Source organism: Rhea americana, unplaced genomic scaffold (assembly GCF_003343005.1).
Source record: "Rhea americana isolate MKP2758 unplaced genomic scaffold, rheAme1 scaffold_32, whole genome shotgun sequence".
Classification (NCBI taxonomy): Eukaryota; Metazoa; Chordata; class Aves; order Rheiformes; family Rheidae; genus Rhea; species Rhea americana.
This window is the reverse complement of record NW_028186446.1, coordinates 3398401-3417834: the sequence shown is the minus strand read 5'-3', so window position 1 is coordinate 3417834 and position 19434 is coordinate 3398401. Positions and strand designations below refer to the sequence as shown.

Sequence of the window (19434 nt, the reverse complement as noted above, 5' to 3'; positions counted from 1 at the left end):
GACGGACGGACTGACTGACTGACGTCGCGGAGCAGGAGCGCTGCCGAGGTGCCCGAGGGGACGGGAGGCTGCGAGAGGCGCCGCGCCAGCGCCCGGGAGCGATGCGACTGTAAGTCCCGGGAACTTCGCCCACCTGCCCTCAACCCGCCGGCCCCGGTGCGGGCTTCGGCCGGGGGGTGCGGGGGAGCCGCTGAGGGACCCCTCTGCGCGGAGAGAGGAGGTCTGCAGCGGGGAGCAAAGCCTGCTTCCCAGCACAGCAAAAAGGGGGAAAAAAGGAGGGGGGAAGTAAGGTGTARGAGGGGAGAGCAGAAGCCCCAGGTGCAGCGTGCGCGGTGTTGCTCCCTCGGAAGAGCTGGGCGCTGCTGGCTCCGGTGCGTGGGGCTGCCCTCCCGCGTGTCCGGGCCGCGAGTGGGCAGGAGCCGCCCGAGCCTCCGCCGCGGGCCGGGGCGGGCGGCGGCGCGGGGATTCCGCGGGTGCGCGGCGCCCCGCAGGGCAGCCGGCGGGCATGCTGTCCCCGGCTGGATGCCAAGGGTTACGTTGCAGAAGGGCGACGGGAAATTATGAATTGTCGAGTTTTATTTTAGCTTTTTTTTTTACACACAATATGGTGTAAATTACAGCTCGTAGCAGTTCTCCATCCTGAAAGTACAGAGCATTTAAATGACACCTGAGTCACTAGTCAATGTTTTTCATTCATGTCAGATATTATTTTCATGTAATTTTCCATCTGTTGAACTGATATTTGTATTTCCTTTGTCATTTGACACTGCAAATGTAAAAACATTATTAAGTTTCAGAATATTGCCATTGATGACARTACATTGATGTATGAGACTATTTACTTTATGTGTCCAAGTGCAATAGAAATACTTGCCAATTTTRTCTTTAAATTGCTCTATTGATTTCATTCTTGTGGGCTTCTTGACAAGATTAAGGTAGTTGACAATTTGTAAAGAAAAGAGAAAAACTTCTGGTTTATCTCAGTTACAGGATGTCAATTGTAACTGAAACACTGGACAAAAAAGTCATTGATAAAAAAGATTCAATAGAAAGATCTCTGTGTATCCTGAGATCTCTTGAAGTTGATTTCTTCAATATCTGACATTTGCCTTCCTGCCATGCTTTTAAGTTCAGCAACTATCAGTTATACTTGTTAAGGGTAGTACAGTACATGATATTCTTCCCAGGACTGTGCTCTTTCACTCTTACAAAACAGTTAAATGATCTGAGTAAAAGGAGTTTGGAATGAATTGATCRAGTCAGTGCATCAAAATGCTTTTGCCTTTTTGTAGGTACTGAAGCAAATAAAGCTCTTTCTTCTTCTTCTTTGGGGGAAAAGTGTTCATAGGGCAGTATTCAGGACCCTTGTGTTCGTGGGACAGTATTTGGGTGGAGAACTTGGGTGTTTGGTCGCTGGAAGGGACCTTGCATTTCCCGAGGGCTGAAGGAGTATGAGTGCTGGCCAGGGTGAGGTTCTCTTGTCACCAACAGCTCAAGCTGCAGGTGATATTAGATAAGAGAGATTCATCACTCAGAATCCTAAGCATAAGTGTGCAGTAGATAAATTTATTGACAGCTTCCATTTAATGCTTTCACAAATCTGACAACCTTTAGCAGTAGGCAATCTTTGCTAAGTTACCTTTGTGAGGCTTACTATAGCTGTCATTTGCTGGCTGACATGTATTCTGAATGGGCTAAAATGTTTCAGTACTCAGCTATATGCAGTAAGATATGCTAACGTTGCAAATCTTGAGTAAAACTTGGTGTTATTAAGATCAATGGCAAAACCCCAATTAACACCTCCAAAGATGGGGTTTCACCACATGTCTTCATTATCATTTTATGGCTCAGTGTCAGCCAACCTTGGTTTAAAATGTGGGTAGTCATGTCACATACAACAACTCCCTATAACAGTGCTTTATAATTTGGATGAATAGCCATATAGGTTTAAAGCAACTCACTATATAATAATAAATTGTATTGTGCTTTTGAAAAGAATAGGCTGCTCCGTTTGCCTTATACTTAGATTTTTGTGGATACTTTTATCAGAATGCATCATGAATAAGTCAGATTGCAGTTTGGGTATGTACCATAATTTAACAGAAATATTAAGACTGTGTTGGGAAATATCATCAAAATATGTTGTTTATGGTAAAGAAGTTCACTGCAAGATTTTTACTTATTATAAGAATGTCTGTAAACAATAAAGCTTTCTTATAGTTCAGTTCTCTGCAGCTCATAAGCTTTTATGTGAGATGGAGGAATAGAAGCATCTTTTCTAAAGAACTTGTTGAAATATTACTATATAATATATTTACAAGAATAAGCTTGTTAAACTGAGTGAATACATTTTAACAAACTTTTTTTCACCATGTCTACAACAGAATGGTTTTGGAAGCTTTTGAAAAAGCTGAACATTTTCATTAAAGGTGAAAATGATGATCTACAGAATGTTTTGTGGAATTGTTTTTCTTCCAACTCTTCTCTCAGATCAAAGTAGAATGGAACAATGCTTAAAAGCTAGCCATTTAGTATTACATGTTTATTTAAAATCTATATCTATGGTCCTGTAGGAAGCTAAATGGGCATTTGCTTATATACAAGTCCTGTTACATAATAATACTAGCATAAACAAAATAGCGCTATTAATTCCATTAATTTTGTATAAGCAAAAATGGAAAACCAAAAAGCATAACATGGTTTAGAGTTCCTGAAAATCATTAGATAGAAGAAAGACTTTTCTATATTTATTATTAAAATGATATGTGCAAATTCAAATTTTGAGAAAATGAATGACTGAATCTTGTCAAGTGAGCTACACTTGCTTGAAACAATGATTACAACCAACATGAAATTCAGTTCTGAATCAGTCCCATAAATTACTAAGCTGGAGAGCTCATTTTTATTCCACTTCCGATTATTCAGGTCCTACCTCTGTTGGCACTGAAGTCAATATTGAAGCTCTTATTAATGCTGGCGTAGCTCATGCCCGACCTTTTCCAGGGCGATGTGGTTATCTGCCGAGCACTTTCATCAGCTGCTGCTGTATTAGAGTGGCMCGCGGTCAGGTCCCTGCCTGGGAGGACAGACACCCACGAGGGTTCACTCTTTGAAACATACACAACTGAAAGAGCCAAGAGGCACCAAAACGCTGCCAAAGGCCGGGCAGGAGGACAACAGATGACCAAGGTCTGAAACACGAGTGCGCTGTGCTAGCAAGGGTACACTGAGCACCTTTTAGCAGGATGGAGCATTAATTGATCCTTTGATGGAGGCACTGAGGAAAGAATGACCAGTCCCTAGGGTTGTAYGTTATTACCCTCTGATCTTGTTTACCTCAGTACAACCTCAATGTTTACTTGTAATAGCCTGCCAAGTAACAGCATATAATTACATATTGTGCTCTGTGCTGCTTTTTGGTCTTTTACATCCACTTTCTCCTTTGGCATTACTTTTAGTCACTTGGCTGCGCAGGAAGGTGTGGGTCTGCCTGTGAGAGGCCTCGGGTACAGCAGCTTAAGACACRTGCCAGGAGTGCAAGACGTGGCCCCGTGGCCGAGGCCTGAGGAGCACAGCACTGACGTCGGGGCAGCTGTGTGCATACGTGACAGCACYGCTTCAATACCTGAAATAGCTGCTCCGGAGCTAGTCCTGGGATCTCTGCCTGGCACGCTCTTGTAGAGGTGGTGTTTTGTCTGAGGGGTACTTGCTACAGTACGGATGTTGTAACAAGTACTTCTGATGCRGAGTAAGTCTAGCTACAGATCTCCTTAACGTGTAATTCAGATTCTTCTGAAGCACCTGTGAAAGATTAGACTACTAAATAGTGCTGTTAATTGAAATAAAGATTTCTGCTTGAAGGTCAATAACACACATACCGTATGTGAAGCTTTGTTGTTGTTATTACAGTTATGCTCCATGCATGGCTTTTGGTGGTGGGATAAGCAAGCAGAAAGAACAGAGAATCTATGTACAGGACTGTTTTTRAAAGTCTGTTCTTCATATTGAATGAAATTTGAACTGGATTTACCAATGAACTGGAGAGACACTGGATCGCTTGTATACAGCACTGGCTAACACGATGTGCACATAGCGCAGTGATGTTGGCATATCTCAGTTAATCGGCAGCAATAGTAGCAATTCTGGGTTTGGTATTCACCCAGCAGTAACAACCGGGAAACCCATGCTGATGTTAAAGTTTGTATTTGTGGATATGTTTTAGCTGGATACCTTTTTAATTAAGATGATACCCATAAATGTCAAAGGACTCTTATTTTGGGTGGTCTGTTGAACACACCGGTGATCTGTGAGCAGATGAGCCATTTAATCGCCTCTGTAATTTAGAGGTGAAGTTTAGATAAGGGTATGGGTTGACAGAGTGGGGAGGACTTGGGACTAGTAGTTACCTTTTCATGGAGGGCTTAATTTGACTACCTGTACGCTAGCTTGTATAGGCACATGCAAAGACTTACCATTAAACCAAGGAAGAACAAGAAATGTTGATACTCATCTGCAAGGTGAAAGTGGAGCCATTTAACATACTTAGTAATAAATAGCACTGAGAGTGAGAGTAGCTATAAAGCACATCAGAAYTACACTGCCATGGATTTTTCCATTGTTCCCCAAATGTCTTCTGAATTTAGGATCGTATTGCAGAMGGGCAGGTCAGTACTGGCTTTTAGAAAGTTGCCTCCTGCAATCCTCAGAGGTGGATTACTGCAAGGATCAGCTTGGCCTGTGCACCTCAGACCCAGGGCAACCTGCAGGGATCTCCTGGATCCAGGAGGAGGTGGGCTGATGATGTGGTGCCGGTGTTTCTACTTGTACAGACAGTAAAAAAAATGGAAAATACAGTTTGTGCATCCACTATGGCTGAATACAATTGCATTGCACCTGTTTATTCACGGTAATCCTGTCTTGTTTAGTAAAGGTTACATGGAATGGCATCTGTTTTAAAATAATCTTCTGCAGTCTGGCTTCTTGATCATTTTTTAAGTTATTCCTAATAGAAGACCTGGCACAGATTTGGCAGAATTGGTTATTTACATCACACTTTAATAGAGTTTTTGAAAATAAACAATTTGTTTCACATGGCACTGTCCAGCAAATGTTTTTCTTTTTCGTTATATACAGCAGTGTGTATAAGAATGTATCGCCCTTTGTCTGTGGCTTTTGCTGAACATTATTTRCTATTATAAAGAGTTAGATGAAAAATACACTTGATAAATTTTGCAATATTTTTGAATCTATGATTTAACTGGTATTTTATTTATAGTAGCTCTGGCAATATATACTTTAAAATAATACAGAGATAGTGATGTATGCCTGTTGGTGATTTTGACATGCTCACTGTGGTTTAAAATGTCTTTATTGACTTGGGACAAAGCACAGGTTAGAAAACTGCTTTTGTTCAGAAGCAGGTGTTTGAAATGCCGTTCTCTTCTGGAATATGCTACTAAATGCTGAACTGCCTTTCCACAATTAGAAAAACAGATTTTTATTCTGTTGTTTTGCCCTAGAAATTGGACACTTCTGTGGGCAATGCCAAGTGAGTTCACAGACATATTTTGAGGTTTCCTGAGTCAAGACAAATTGTGTCTTATCACAACTAAGCTGACAATAAAAAAACTCTTTTAAATGATGTGAAATGCTTCTTAAAACAGTGTTGTTATTAGAAAGATGTCAAAGCTATGTAGTTAAGGTTTTGCTGAGATACACTTGCAAAAGAAAAAGAGACAAAATTTCTATTTTACTATTTTAGTAGTGACTGGAATAAGACTCTACATTTGGCACAGTATCTCTTCAAACACTGACTGAATTTTATGTGTGTGTTTTTTATGGTGAAATATTTACTTAGTTTTCTGTGCTCACATAACAGAAATTACTGTAATCCATGGCACTATTTTACAGCTTAATGGAAGAATGAGAAAGGTAATCAAAAACTAAATAAATTCATGGAGGGAATGGGCCACTTCCATTTATCTCAGGCAATCATAGAATCAGTATGGTTGGAAGGGACCTCTGGAGATCATCTAATCCAACCCTCAAGCGAGTAGTCCATACAGGGATTGAACCAATGACCTTGACATTASTAGCACCACRCTCTAACCAACTGAGCTAAACCTAACCCCCTAAAYAAGAGGCCCCAATATTAAGGCATGCTCGAATATGGGAAGGCAGTAATCTATCTGTGATGCATGCAGATGCATCACTGTTAGTCTGGTCCGATTTCTCTCCAGTTTCTATCAGTCATGAGTGTTAACTGCATAGAAAAATCATAAAATGTTTCATTGATRCTGTTTGTATGTGGATCTTCACTGTAGGATATGTGTGCTAGAGTAGTTCGTCTGTAGCAAATCAAGCTATCCTTATAGTAACATGACCCCCAAAAGTGATTTGTCCTTTTAAATTTAACCCCCCATGAAGAAATACTAGCTTGATCATGCTTCACACTGTCTTTGGTACAGAACCTGTCTGTGTCTCCCTTTCTGTTGCACAGGCATGCTGTCCTGTGCACAGCTCCAGCTCTTCCTTACYGTTGTCTCTCTGTTCATGTGTCTATAGTTACCCATGGCTGTGTAGCTGCTTCCTCACTTGGATCATTTCTTATGTTGCTCTCCCTTTTGCTGTATATCAACTAGCAAGCAGGTGGTAGGCATCTTTTGAAGGATGAGTGYAATTCCTCCCAGAAGAGGAACAAATGATGTCCATAAAGTCTCAGTTCGTTAGCTTTTAAGGAATGCCATCTTCCATTCATTGGAGCATAAGAAACAGCAAAAAATATTTGATGTTCTTTAGATTGTTGTGATAGTCCTTCTCCAAACTACTATGTACAGCCTGAAACACCCTGTGAGCATGAACATTTCCATCTCTTAAACGAGCTAAGTGCAGTCTCCTTCAACCATACATACTCAAGGATAGGGGAAAAAGGATACTTACACCTTCAGTAGTTCACCTGATTACCTAGGGAAGTTTTTCATAGCTGTTTGGTACTGAGAAAGGTATCTAAGACTACTGACTTTCTTCATGCAGCTAGTTAGATCTCTTCTGGTAAGAAATCCTGTTCTCACTAGCCAGGCCAGCTCCTACTGAGAGCCTCATTTTCTTTTCTCTCCAAATCCCTACTCCCCAGGCAATATGAAAGTTTAAGTGAGAGGGAAGGTTCACTGCTGTTATTTTTTACTGTGCTGCTAGCATGGAACACTATGAAAACTAAAGGGTATGGGATGCAGAAAGAAGTAAAGTAGACTAGACAGAAAAAAAAGGGGAGGTGAAACACTAGAAAAGAGAGTGCATCCAACAGGAAAAAAAATAGAAAAGAAAGTGTTTTGCACACCAAAGAGAACACTGTCAGCTAGAGGAGATGCCTTTAAAACATGTGCACTTAYGCATTTAATGGTAGTGACGACCTTCTGGAAAGTTGTATTACAAAATGCCTAATTAATTGAGAGCACTGTCTTCYGGTATATACCGTAGCAGAGGAGATCTCATTTGTACTCCAGTATTAAATTTTGCATTTACAATGTATTGATTTGACATTTCATTCATACTGGTTTAGTCACTTACACAAGTGGTTGAGGGGCTTATTAAATCTTAACATTTTATATTGCAGCTCTTCCAGAAATTGTATTTCTCACAAATGAAAACAGCAAATAGGACTAGTGTGGGGCTCATCCAAAGGGCAGTTTAGTCAGACCAATTTAGAATATCTCCAGTAAGTCCAGTGGCTTTGCTTCGGACTGTTTAAGAACATTCTTTGAGAAGCTGAAAAAGTAACAYGTAGTCTGCTGATCCTGTTTCTCCTGACTGTGCAGAGTTGTAGGGCTTAGAGTTTAGAAAATCCTTTAAGTCCTAGTCTTGAGAAAGACTCAGTGATGAGGAACCAATTGGGTGCAGGTAGACTTTCCCTTAATTTTCTGAGGGTCACATCCCCTACTACAAACTACTTGACTCATTTAAGTCCTTGAGCCGTGTGCATTACAATATAATATCTTCCCCTGTGTTTGAATGCTGCCAAGTACATTTTAGGTCGAAGTAGCATCAAGTAATAAATAATAATCATTGTTACCATATGTTCTCACAGATCTAACAGCCTCAGTATTGTCTACTCTGCTTTTTTTATTGTGGGTCTCATGGTATTTGATAGTATGTGCTTCTTAAAGGCCTAAGTCTGGAGTGACCTCAGCACTGAAAAGAAAGCACGTATCCATTTGGATTTATGACTGTTTATACTCCTGCTAACTTTATTGGCAGTGCAGTCAAACAGGCAGTGTTTTGCATGGAATATGTTCATCCTGTGAAATGTCTAATGTAGTCAGAATTCATCACTGGAAAAAGCTATGGGTCGGTGGCACATAACTGTATCATTTCTTCTCTTTCACTTACCATCTATCAAAAAAAAAAAAAAAAAAAAAAGAAAACCCTCCTGCCCACTGCAACGTTTTGTCATTGCTGTACTGCAACATCACTGCAGCTTAAAACTGTTTGAATTGTTTGCACAGTGTCAGAAATTAATCAAATCTTTATATTTTAGATCAGTCTATGGTGAAATAGGTTGCAGAGTGACAAAACAGTAGCAGGCTATGTTTTATTAAGAGGGAAAGAAGTGGGGCTTAGTGGCCTATGGAGTCTGAGAAATGGGTGCGATTAAGCAGGAAAAAGGTGTAAACAGAGAGAGTCTTGTGGAACCTTGTCCATTATCTGAAAGTATCTTCATAGTCGAACAAAACACCGGGACAAGGTTKCATCAGTATCAAACTCTACCATTTCTCTGCTTACATAAATATACCTGTGCTGTGTGGTCAATGTCTTACTTGTAATGCAGCTCATGAGATGCATTATAGCCATGTGACGTATATTCAGAATATGGTTGATAAGAAATTTCTTAAAGGGATGGATTATGTTTTTCATCACAAATATAACTCCACATGGAGAAATCACAGTGCATATAACAATTAAAGATAGTTAGATATGCCAGTTACTTTCCTGTGGATTATTATAAGCTATGTTTCAGAACTAATTTTACTGTTCAAAATGATCCATTTTTTCAATGAAAAAGGAAACATTAATGAATGGCAGGAATTATTTTATGTCAACTAGATTTTTATTTCTCACTCTAAAATTAATTCTGGAGTTGAGGAGAATCTCAGCTATGCACCATAATATAATGTGTCTTGCACTCTGGATGGCCATAGCTTTCCAAAGATGCAATAGCCTAGAGGAGATACCCAGGAGATACAACTTTGTTTTGAGACATCTGAGATCTACTATGTGACTATATTGAGGCTGAATCTGGTTAACATTAGGTTTCCTGTACAAACACAGGCATGTAACTGCACATATGTGTATGTATGTGTATGTATATGTGTGTATGTGTATATATATATATATATATATATACTTACACACATATACATATATGGTATCCATATGCAGTGTATAACTGAATTAGTGCAGATTCATACTTCTCATCAGAAGTCCTTGGTTTCATCAGCTTACTGCTTTTCTAAACTTTCAGCTTTTGGGCTGAGAACTTCTGGAATCTGCCTTTGAACGAATTTATTTGAAAAATTTAGGCAGATAGTTTTCATTGTCTTTGAAAATCTTGTCTAGTGCAGGGTATATTGTTCTGTGTATGTCCACATGTTCTGGTTGCTCTTTTTCTGAGAAATTCTTGTGCTACAATGATGCACAAAATGGACTTGGCAGTAGATAGTTTCTGAGTTAGGACTGAACCTTTTATTTTTTATGTAAGAGTGCACACGCACCCACTCATGGGCGCACAYGCGCATGTACACTAGTACAGTCCAGATCATTGTAGAACTTTGGTCTGCAGTCACAGTTTTGAAGTCCTGTAAGTGCTGCCTAATTGAAGGCACAAGAGCCAAAGCACAGAGGACAAGCGAAGAGGAGAGGAGAGCAAAGGAGATGAGGAAGACCTGAGGACCAAGCAAAGAGATTGGTACTTGGATGGCAGAAATCTTTGAAAGGCCTAGGGTCTGGCTAGGAATGGTGAATGGTATGGATGAACAGAGATAAGAAATGAGGTGAGAGGAAGAAACCAACATCTGGGAGGATACGGGAGTGGAAGAGAATTTCATAATGAAGAAGATCAAGGTGAGGGAGCCAATGCCCATGACAATGTCCCTAGTCATAGACACTCTTTCTGAGCCTTACCAATCTTCTGATATTAGCAAATACTTGTGAAGACCTCTTGTTTTGTTCTCCTTCAGGTCTTATTATAGGATGTCAACCTACTACTGCTGCGAGCAACTCAGTGCCATTCACAGCGATCTGTTCAAAGTACCTAAGGGTTCCAGTTCCTTTAATGAACTGTTATATTGTCACRTGTAGTTAAAATGTTGATTTTTTATGGTTAAAACACTGACATTCACTCATATGTTTATTTTGCAGAGCTTCAGAGGGCAAGGTGTAGACAGAGAAAATCTGAATCTCTGAAAACCGTATTAATTTAAGCAATTCTGTTTAGTTCATTGTATTTAGTATCAGAGCAAGACTGTGAGTTTCATTGTTTTGCTGGGAAAAATCTGGAGAAAAGTTTTATGTTCCTCATACAGAGAAAGGAAAGAAGCCTCTGAACTTCTAAAAAGGGTGCATTCAGTGCACAGGTTGAATTGATGGAAGCAGTTCTTTTTTTTTTTTGCAGGACCTCAGGCGAGGAGGGAGAAAGCATCTCTTTTTCTTGTATTATTTTGTACAGACAGATGACAACGTTTACAGATGCCTATAAGGGAAAACTTACTGAAGCAAACAGAAGAAGTCTGGATATACTGTTGAAGCTATCTGAAGCATACAAAGAGCTCYCCATTCAGAGAAGAAATCCTAGGAAAGTTGAAGACCTACTGAGTCCTCTGATGTGAGTGAATCAACCAGCTGTAACAGATTAGAAAAAGACTACTTTCAGAGAGTGGAGTGCAGAAAACTTCTAATGGGATGAGACAAAAAAGAAATGGAGGGGTGCGTTAGTAGAGGGCACTTGAACATCCTGTGATACCACTGGAATGGTTAGAGCATAAGCCATCCAGACCAGATGAAAGGGTGCCTCAGTAATGATGACATGTAGACGATAACATGCAGGAGGTCAGCAGTCGCTCATATGCACAGTCCCAGGTAGAGTCAGTTCATGTTAGAAGAAAARCCTACAGCACAAAACCAGCAAATTGCCAGTGAATGTAAGTAGTATCACACAATCAAAAGTGAAAGCCAAGTGCTTGGGAAGATTTATTTTACTGCAAAGCAAGTTGAGGAGAACAAAGCCTTTGGTGCACGTAACTGAAGACTGCCTCTGGAGAAGACAGGAAGCAGCAATGTTGTAGAATTATTTTTTGTCTGCAGTAAAGAAAAAGGAGAATAATAATGGTGAGACATGCACCTTTTTTAATGAAGARATAGGTATAAAAATCAGCATTAACATTGGGGTACAGTTTTGGGGACTGGCTATGGGAAAAATTGAACCTATGGCACAAAACATAACAAGACTAGTAGAGTACAAGAATATCTATTCTGTGTAGATGTAAATCCAAATAAAAAGAAAATATCCAGATATCTGTATAATAGATTCTCCAACAGAATTAATTTTTGAATTTGAATTTTAACTATACTTTAAAATTGTTGAAAATCTTAAAGACAATGAAAGCTTGAAAAGGACATAGCCTGGCTGGCCTGTGTAGTAGGAAATTTTTATGTGCGTTTGAAGACAGAGGAAGTCAAGTGCTTGCTGCAAGATCTAGCTGTAAGGCAGTASCAGAAGTGCATACTCCACTGCAATAACTATTATCTCTAACTTTGAGCCTCTTGGCAATAAAGACCTTAATTAGAGAAATGTAGAAGCCATGAGAGAGTGTACACTCAGTGGTGACAACAGAGAAGAAAAATGAGGGTATTCCACATATGGGCTGATATTAAAGATCTTTAAGGCAATGAATCAGGAACAAATCAACACTAGAATAATCAAGYAATGATACAGGAACAAAACAACCCACTCATGTTGGATGACATCACTTCCAAACCCTGTCTAACAAGCGTATTCATTTTGCTAGATGCACAATTTGGTATTGGAAGATGAGCTAAGACRAGGAGGGCAGCTAATTAATGCCTTCCAACACTCTGTCTGGAAGCCAGCATTTCAAAAGTGCGTGCTGACATATCATCTGCACAAGGTATGTGGAAGAAGAGAGGCCTTGAAATAGTAGAAAATCTTACTGGAGTGAATGCCACTAGAAATCAATAGTGTTAATCACACAATACAGGAGTCATTTCTAAATCACAGTCAGATCCAAACTGTTAGAGAGAAGATAAATGAGAGAACTTAAGCACTGGAACAGATTGCCCAGAGAGGCTGTGAAATTTCCATCCTTTGAGATTTTCAAAACTGGATGTGACCCTGAACAACCACACCTAACTTCGAAGCTAGCTCTGCTTTGAGCAGAGGAGTTACTAGGTTATCTCCAGAGGTTCATTCCAGCCTAATTTTTCCTATGACTCAGGGAACTACTTTGGTCTGGAAAGGAGGTATCCAAGTAGATCCAAAAGAAAGGGAAAGGAGAAAGAGCTGAAAGAGACAATCACCACAAAAGAACTGGAATTCTGATTAGGGATATCARTTTATGTACTAAGTGGCAGAAATAATAGCATTTCTGTAAGAACTGGAAGGGGGAAGAGAATCTATTGCATGGTCCAAGAATGGCACAAGAATTTGAAAAAATGTAGGCGCAGTTCACCTGGAAATAAAACTAAATGTTCCAAGGGGGAATGCATCTACAAGTGCTTCATGAGCTATGGGACATTGTGGTGGTGGTGCTCACACCAAGAACCTATATGACAGCACTGATACACTGTCAAATGTCTTTTGAAGCATTTTTCCTCCCATGTCTAAGATACTGCATCCTCATCCTTCATACCCATGCTGTGCTGAGTTACAGAGTGCACARAGTCTTTTTTTTTTAATGAAAAAATGAAAATGTCAAGCTCTCAAAAGGTAATGCATTGGCTCCTCATCTGTGAAATCATGATAATACTATCTCTCTCCAAACAGCGATAGTTTGAAAGTGAGTTAATTGCCAGTGAAGCATTTATACTGCAGTAGTGAACATCACAGGAAAAAACATATAGGGAAATCAGTCTGCTACGCAAGGTTTGGTGAGTGTTCAATAAATAAAATTCACTGAATACCTGTAAGAAAGTAAAGTATTATTTACTCATTCGGTGGGCACTGTTCATCCTTAGCAACCCAGTGAGGAAAGGATTCATATGGGAAAAGAAGTGTGAGGACAAGAGTTAAAAATTGTAATGCGTATCCCTGAGAAGGATAAACGAAGGTTACAAAAGCAGTTTCTGACCTTTGAGTTACCTTTATAACTTGGAGAATCTTTAGTCATGTGACTTTATTACATACATTTAGTTTTATAATGTAGTTCCAAGAGATTCGATAGGAGATGAAGGCAGCAGCACTTTACAGACACAGGCAGGTACAGTTTGTTTTTGTTTAAAAGATCTTGTAACATCATTGAATACAGAGTTTTTGCTAAAACTTTAATACATTCATCAAATTTAAGATGGAAATTAAAGGCAGTGCAGGTACTTAATAGCTTTAGGTTACACTTAAGCACGTACAAGTTTCAGAGAGCAAAAACTGATACATTTAGGACACTGCTAAGAGCTAATGTTAAAGTGATCTTAATGCTACTGAATAGTGAAAACTCACCAGTTTTAATGAAAGTGACAGTATGACAGCCAATCTATTATTTTTCATGTCTAATGCTAATCTATGAAGAATTCTAATTTTCTCCATGAAATATTATCATTAGACTGATCCAAGAAGTACACCTCTGTTGTTCATCATCTACTTCCTTGTAATTTTTTTTTTTTGAAGAATCATTTTTCACATTGGAAATGAAATGAAGTAGTGCTAGGGCATGAGTTAGCTTCTGTGACTGGCAGAACTGCCGTCGTGTYGGTGTGACTGAAGTGTGTCAGTAGCTAGTTGCTCCGTGACAGGAGAAAATGTAGGAAGTGATCTGTAATTCAAGTAGTTAGAAGATCTAGTCATCTAGTAATGAAAAAAATACATATGGTGCATTTCTCYTCCTATAATTTCTGTCATCTTTTTCAATGAATGCATAATGGGCATTTCCATAAACGTGTCATAGTAACTTAAACCACTGGCCTGAATTAATACATTTAAATCAGTGGTTGCGTAGACTGGAGTCAGACCATCTGTCTTTTGTGCCTGGAAGTAGAATGGTAAAATAAAATAAAATGCATGTTTACAAAATCAATGTCCTCAGGGTCTGATGAGGTGCCTGGGCTGATATGAGGTGCTCTCAGTACTGGAGCTCTGTGTGGTGACCCCAGAAACTTCAGTCAAGCTGAACTAGGTASCAGGAGCCCATTTTAGATTTCGCCCAGGTGGACATGTGAGACACATCAGCCTGTTGCAGCTAAAGTGCTCATATTAAGGCCTGAATTCTTATGTACAAAGAGTTGATTCATATTAAATCTTCTTTGCACTGTGAATGTAATGAGGAATGATCACAGTGAAAGTGAGAATGGGGCCTAATGTAAAGAAATATAGTCCGCTTATTTATTAAAGGTCCCTTAGCAATAATCTGTTAGTGAAAAGGAGTCTAGAAACGGTAGGTTTAAATATAACCTGTTTGCTTCAAAGCCTTTTAACTCTGCTAGAACTGTGTAATTGGTCTGCAGGGTAAATGAGTGTGACCTCTGTTTTTGTTAGTCCTCTGGCTAACAAACCGCACAAAGAGCTGCACACTTTTCTGAAGGTTTGTGCTTAATCTTAGAGCMTTTATAAACTCTTGTCAGTTCTGCAGTTCTTTATGATACTTTGCACTCCATGGTTGCAAGGCAGTAGTTCCCAAAGTGCCTGATAGTTTCCTGCTAAAAAAGAACAGTATTTTAAATATAGAACAAAAACAATAACTTTGAAACAGAGTGTAGCAGCAGAACAATTAAATAACACAGCTGAGACATAGTTTCACCCCCCAAAATGGAAATATAAACTCAAAGCTGAAACCTCATTTTTAACTTTTCGTTTTGACCACATGCCAACTAGAGCCTAAAGCACAGCCTGATTTTTCCCCTGAAGCCTGATATTAATTCCGTCATGTTTGCTTCGTACATCTCCTCATGTGTGTGCATCTACTACATCTTTCAGGTGTTTTCAGCGGAAAGCCTGGACAATGCCTGCTAACCTAAAGCAGGGAGAGACAGGAAAAACTGCTGAACAGATCGTTAAGAAGGAAGAGTTAGGAAGAAAGTTTGTTGAATAAATGCTTATGAAGTATTGTTATTGTTGCTGCTATTACCACAAGGAAAAAAAAAGGATGCATAAAAAAGCTGGCAGAAGAGAAATCAATCATGGGCTTTTGGGAAACAGAACACAGTGAGCTATTACCTTTTCTTTCCAGCTTTAGGGAGCTTTCTTGCAAAGCAGATTTTTTTTCACAGTTTTCTCAGTCCTACTTATTTATCTCTAGTCTTATATTGGAGGTTGATAATGTCCAGTAGGTGGCATCCTATTAACACAGTGCTAATGTCTTTTTACATTTTTTATTAAAAACATATTCCTGCAGATTTTAAATTGATTATCACAAGGTCAACACATGCAGAAGTTACATTTGTTTGAGGACTTCAGGTCAAAACCCTCAAATCTGGATTCCCCAAGCTGCAGGAAATCCATATTTGGCTATCTAAATGAAAACGAGAGTGAGAGTGAACACATTTCCCCCCAAAGGTTCAGACCCAGCTTTGAGAGAGTTTGCCACAAATGGCAGCTTCACAGCACCTATTGAAACCACTCCTGTTTAGATGTCTGTGTTTTACCCTGACCAGTCTAACTTCAGGCCCTGATTTTGGGGTGTGGCAATAAGGACATCATATTTACATTTAAGCAATCGATTATAGAGTTTGTGACATCTTGTTCTCCGCATTTAATCTACCTCTGTTACATTTTGATCATTTTTTTTTCTTCCTAAGAAATAATCTTGACAATGATAGCTAGGGCAACAGGTGTTGTTAAAAACTATCTCTGCTTACGTATCTGCATATACTTCTGCATATGAATGATTGTCATCATTACAAAACACGCATGCCAGATCCCTGGAAATCATTTGAACAGGCATGTGCTTGAGGCTGCTAGTGTTTGGCACAAGACATCAGTAGCAGGTACCAGCTATCCATTCAGTCAGCCAGTACTCCATCTGACACCACCCTAGAGAATCCACAGACTGACTGCAGGTAGAAAACAAATGTGTTTAAAGTGCTTGGGAATGTATAGTGCATCAGAATATTGAGTAGACAGGGATGTCTCTGCTTGCCATGAGGTGGCATTTCTGGACATCTGTTCTTCAAATTGAACAGCCACCTACTGCTCTGCCTGCAGGTCCACCTTCCCTGGAGAAGTGCTTCACTCCACAGTGCCTAGGGGCAACCAGAAAAAAATCACAGCCACTGTCTAATAACACAGGATCTGAAATAAACATAGTTGACAGCTGAGTAAGTCTCACTAGTTCTAAAGCCCTCTTTACACAGAATAAAATTGACAAATCTTCATCAAATAGATCACAGGCTGTAATTTTTGAAGCATTTTTTTCCAACTGAGTGCTGTGAAGTTTGCGAATTACCATGGGGATAATGATGGTGTGCTGTAATGTATCCATCTGCAACAGATCAAGCGGTATCTCCTAGTCCTAATGCTGTAACAAGTCAATTATCCAGTTAATTTACATGAGATTGCGAGGTCACACTGAGAAGTAAAGTTTAAGAAAATGAGGTTGAGTTACTGACGTGTTTTCATTCCTTTCTTTTATTTGGGTGCAAATTTATTCTGAATGTGTTTTTCATTCCAGATTTTGATGAGGATATTGTTTTAAGGGGTGTACAGCCCCTGTTCATACTTGCTGAGTGTTATGCTTCACACATGTAAACCTATCAAAGAGTGCATCTCTGTAACTTCTTCCATCCTTGTCTACTCAGCCTGAGACAATCCTATTTTCTGTCTTTGCAGAGGCAAAACTCCCCAGAAAATTAAAAAAAAGAAAAAAGCTGTTGAGTTTTGCTGACGAATGTTTAAAGTGAAAGAATATTTCCAGGGTTAGGAAAATCCCTTTTAGAGAAATCTCTTTTAGAGAAAGAGTATGGGAAAAATTTTCTTGGTGGAAGTGTCAAAAAGCAATACCACTTTAAATGAATGTCTCTAGATTTACAAGAATAATCTTTTAACCAGGTATAAACTGCAAAGTCATCTTGCAGAGTCTGCAGGCATCATCTCGGTATGTTTATCAGCTGCCAGCCATAACTCTCCCAGGTTGTAGCAGACTGAAATTCATATAACAATAGCTTCATACCCACCCTTCAGCATATGAGTGGCAAGAATCGCGCTGATTTAGAAAACTTCTGCTACTGCTTGGAAAAAGCTCAGAGGAGCTCAGTGTATTCCTTTCTAGGGTCAGAGGAAAGAACCCAGTAAACAAAGTTTAAGACTTGGATCGCCTAATAAAGACGCTGCCCTAATAAAATAGCCAGGAGACTGGAGGAAAGAGAAAGGGCAGAATCCTTTCTCCCTTGTAGCTTAGCGTAGGAATGGAGTTTCGATATCTTAGATGCACGTTAAGGAAAGAGAGATAATAATACGGAAAACATCCAGGGCAGCACTATCTTAGAAGTCACGGCAGACACAGTTACAACAGTCCGACGTGTTTGTCTCAGTACTTGCTGACTGAGCCTCCAAAGTCACCTCGGTGACTCATTTTCTGCGCTGACGTCGAACTGGTGGGTGTCTGGTAACAAGGACTGTGTGCAACCATAACCCAAACTCTGCTGCAGTCGCTTAACAAATCAATATTCTAGTCAGCGCATCTGTCGCAGGTTAATACGTAAGCACTGCGCTAACACGGGAACCTTCATAGTTTCCCAGGGYTGTCTGAAGTCTTTGTGTGCTGGAATTTGCTCCTAGCTTTAGCTGAGAGATGTGCCAAACAACTGCCAAGGAAGGGCCCGAGGAGGGTCACGTAAGGAAGTTTCTTTCCTGTGCTGTGTACAGAAAAGGTGTTCATTGCTGTGTTAGTGAGTGGGGTATAGGAGTGATACCCCACATTTTCAAGTAAAACAAGGTGCAATTTGAAGAAAGGAACATTTTCTGATGTACCTCAGTGCATTATTAATTATGTTAATTCTGTAGGTAACCATTGTTCCTGTGTATTATTACCTATTTAAATTGCACTGTTGTCATGGGTTTGGAGACARCTGCTCAGGGTTTTACAAACATCAAACCGAAAAACTGTTTCTTTATCAGAAAATACACCAGCTAAGCCAGGAGACAGATATTGTTATGTTGATCAAACAGTGCTAGTTAGGATGATACGCAGCAGATAACAAGAACCTTTCTGGTAATACTATGACTTTGAGTGCTTCTTTCCTGCCAGATGTTACAGAAAATGTGGCAAAGTTTAATTATATAGTTACAGAGTTAATGAAGAAATTATAGCAAGCTCTGAGTGAAATTAGGAACTGTAATCAGAAAGAAAATGGTTTTTATAGATCGGCTTTGAAAACAGAAGTGCGAGTAAATCCAAGGGTTAGGAGATGAGTAAAGGAACGTGAATTATTGCCAGTCTGCTATCCTCAGTAGGCTGACTTAAGTGGAGTCTTGATACAACATAGGACAGTTTGAATAGAGGAAACTGAGAGATCTAGTACTAGATACTAGCAAGTGTGAATGTTAAAGAAATCCTAAAGTTAAAAGAGAAAATAGAAAAGTCATCCAGCAAGTACATGGAAGGCATTGAAGCAAGAAAAGTAAGCTTGAAATGGATCCAGAAATGAAATAGGAATCAATGGAATTTTAAGAGGTTAGAGGAAATGGGTATGGTTCTTTAGACATGTCATAGCAAAAAAAAAAAAAATCTAGAAAGCTAAATTTTGGAGAGTATGTCTTGGAAGGAGCTGGAGTAAATAGCTGCACTGGATAAACTGACAGGAAAAGAATTCTGTAGGCAGTAGTGGCTTCTGTGGCTATAATTCAGTATTTAGTTTCTCACTTATGCTTTTACCTTTTATTCTTTTTGCTTGACTATGATATTTCTTTCAAAACATTTCTGTGTTTGTTGACCTCTAGGTATATCTGTGATTGTTGGTTGTGATTTCGTACACAGTTGTGTGTTATACCTCTTAGAATAAAACTTTGTAAAATAAAGCAAACTTCATGAGTGTAGTAGCATCTGCTTTATACTCAGTATTTGATCCTRTATTTTACTGTTGAACCTAGTAACTTAAATTACTAAATCTAAGTAATTTTCAATTGCTTTATCTTCTTGCAGAAGATGCAAGTCTTGATTCACAAAAGGCAGCTATTGATGGTACAGTTGCAAAGYGACACATGGTTTAGAGATGCAAATA

At 39.3% G+C, this 19434-nt stretch overlaps 1 protein-coding gene across 1 annotated transcript in view; it reads left to right on the top strand.

The window, feature by feature from the left end:
- Positions 1 to 78: 78 nt before the first annotated feature.
- Positions 79 to 19434, top strand: part of CALCR (calcitonin receptor) — a 164959-nt gene continuing 145603 nt past the window's right edge. Inside the window, exon 1 of the mRNA XM_085310511.1 lies at positions 79 to 109. Within this exon, the coding sequence (XP_085166637.1) occupies positions 102 to 109 (8 nt within the window). The 5' untranslated portion in view covers positions 79 to 101. The remainder of the gene's footprint in view (positions 110 to 19434) is intronic.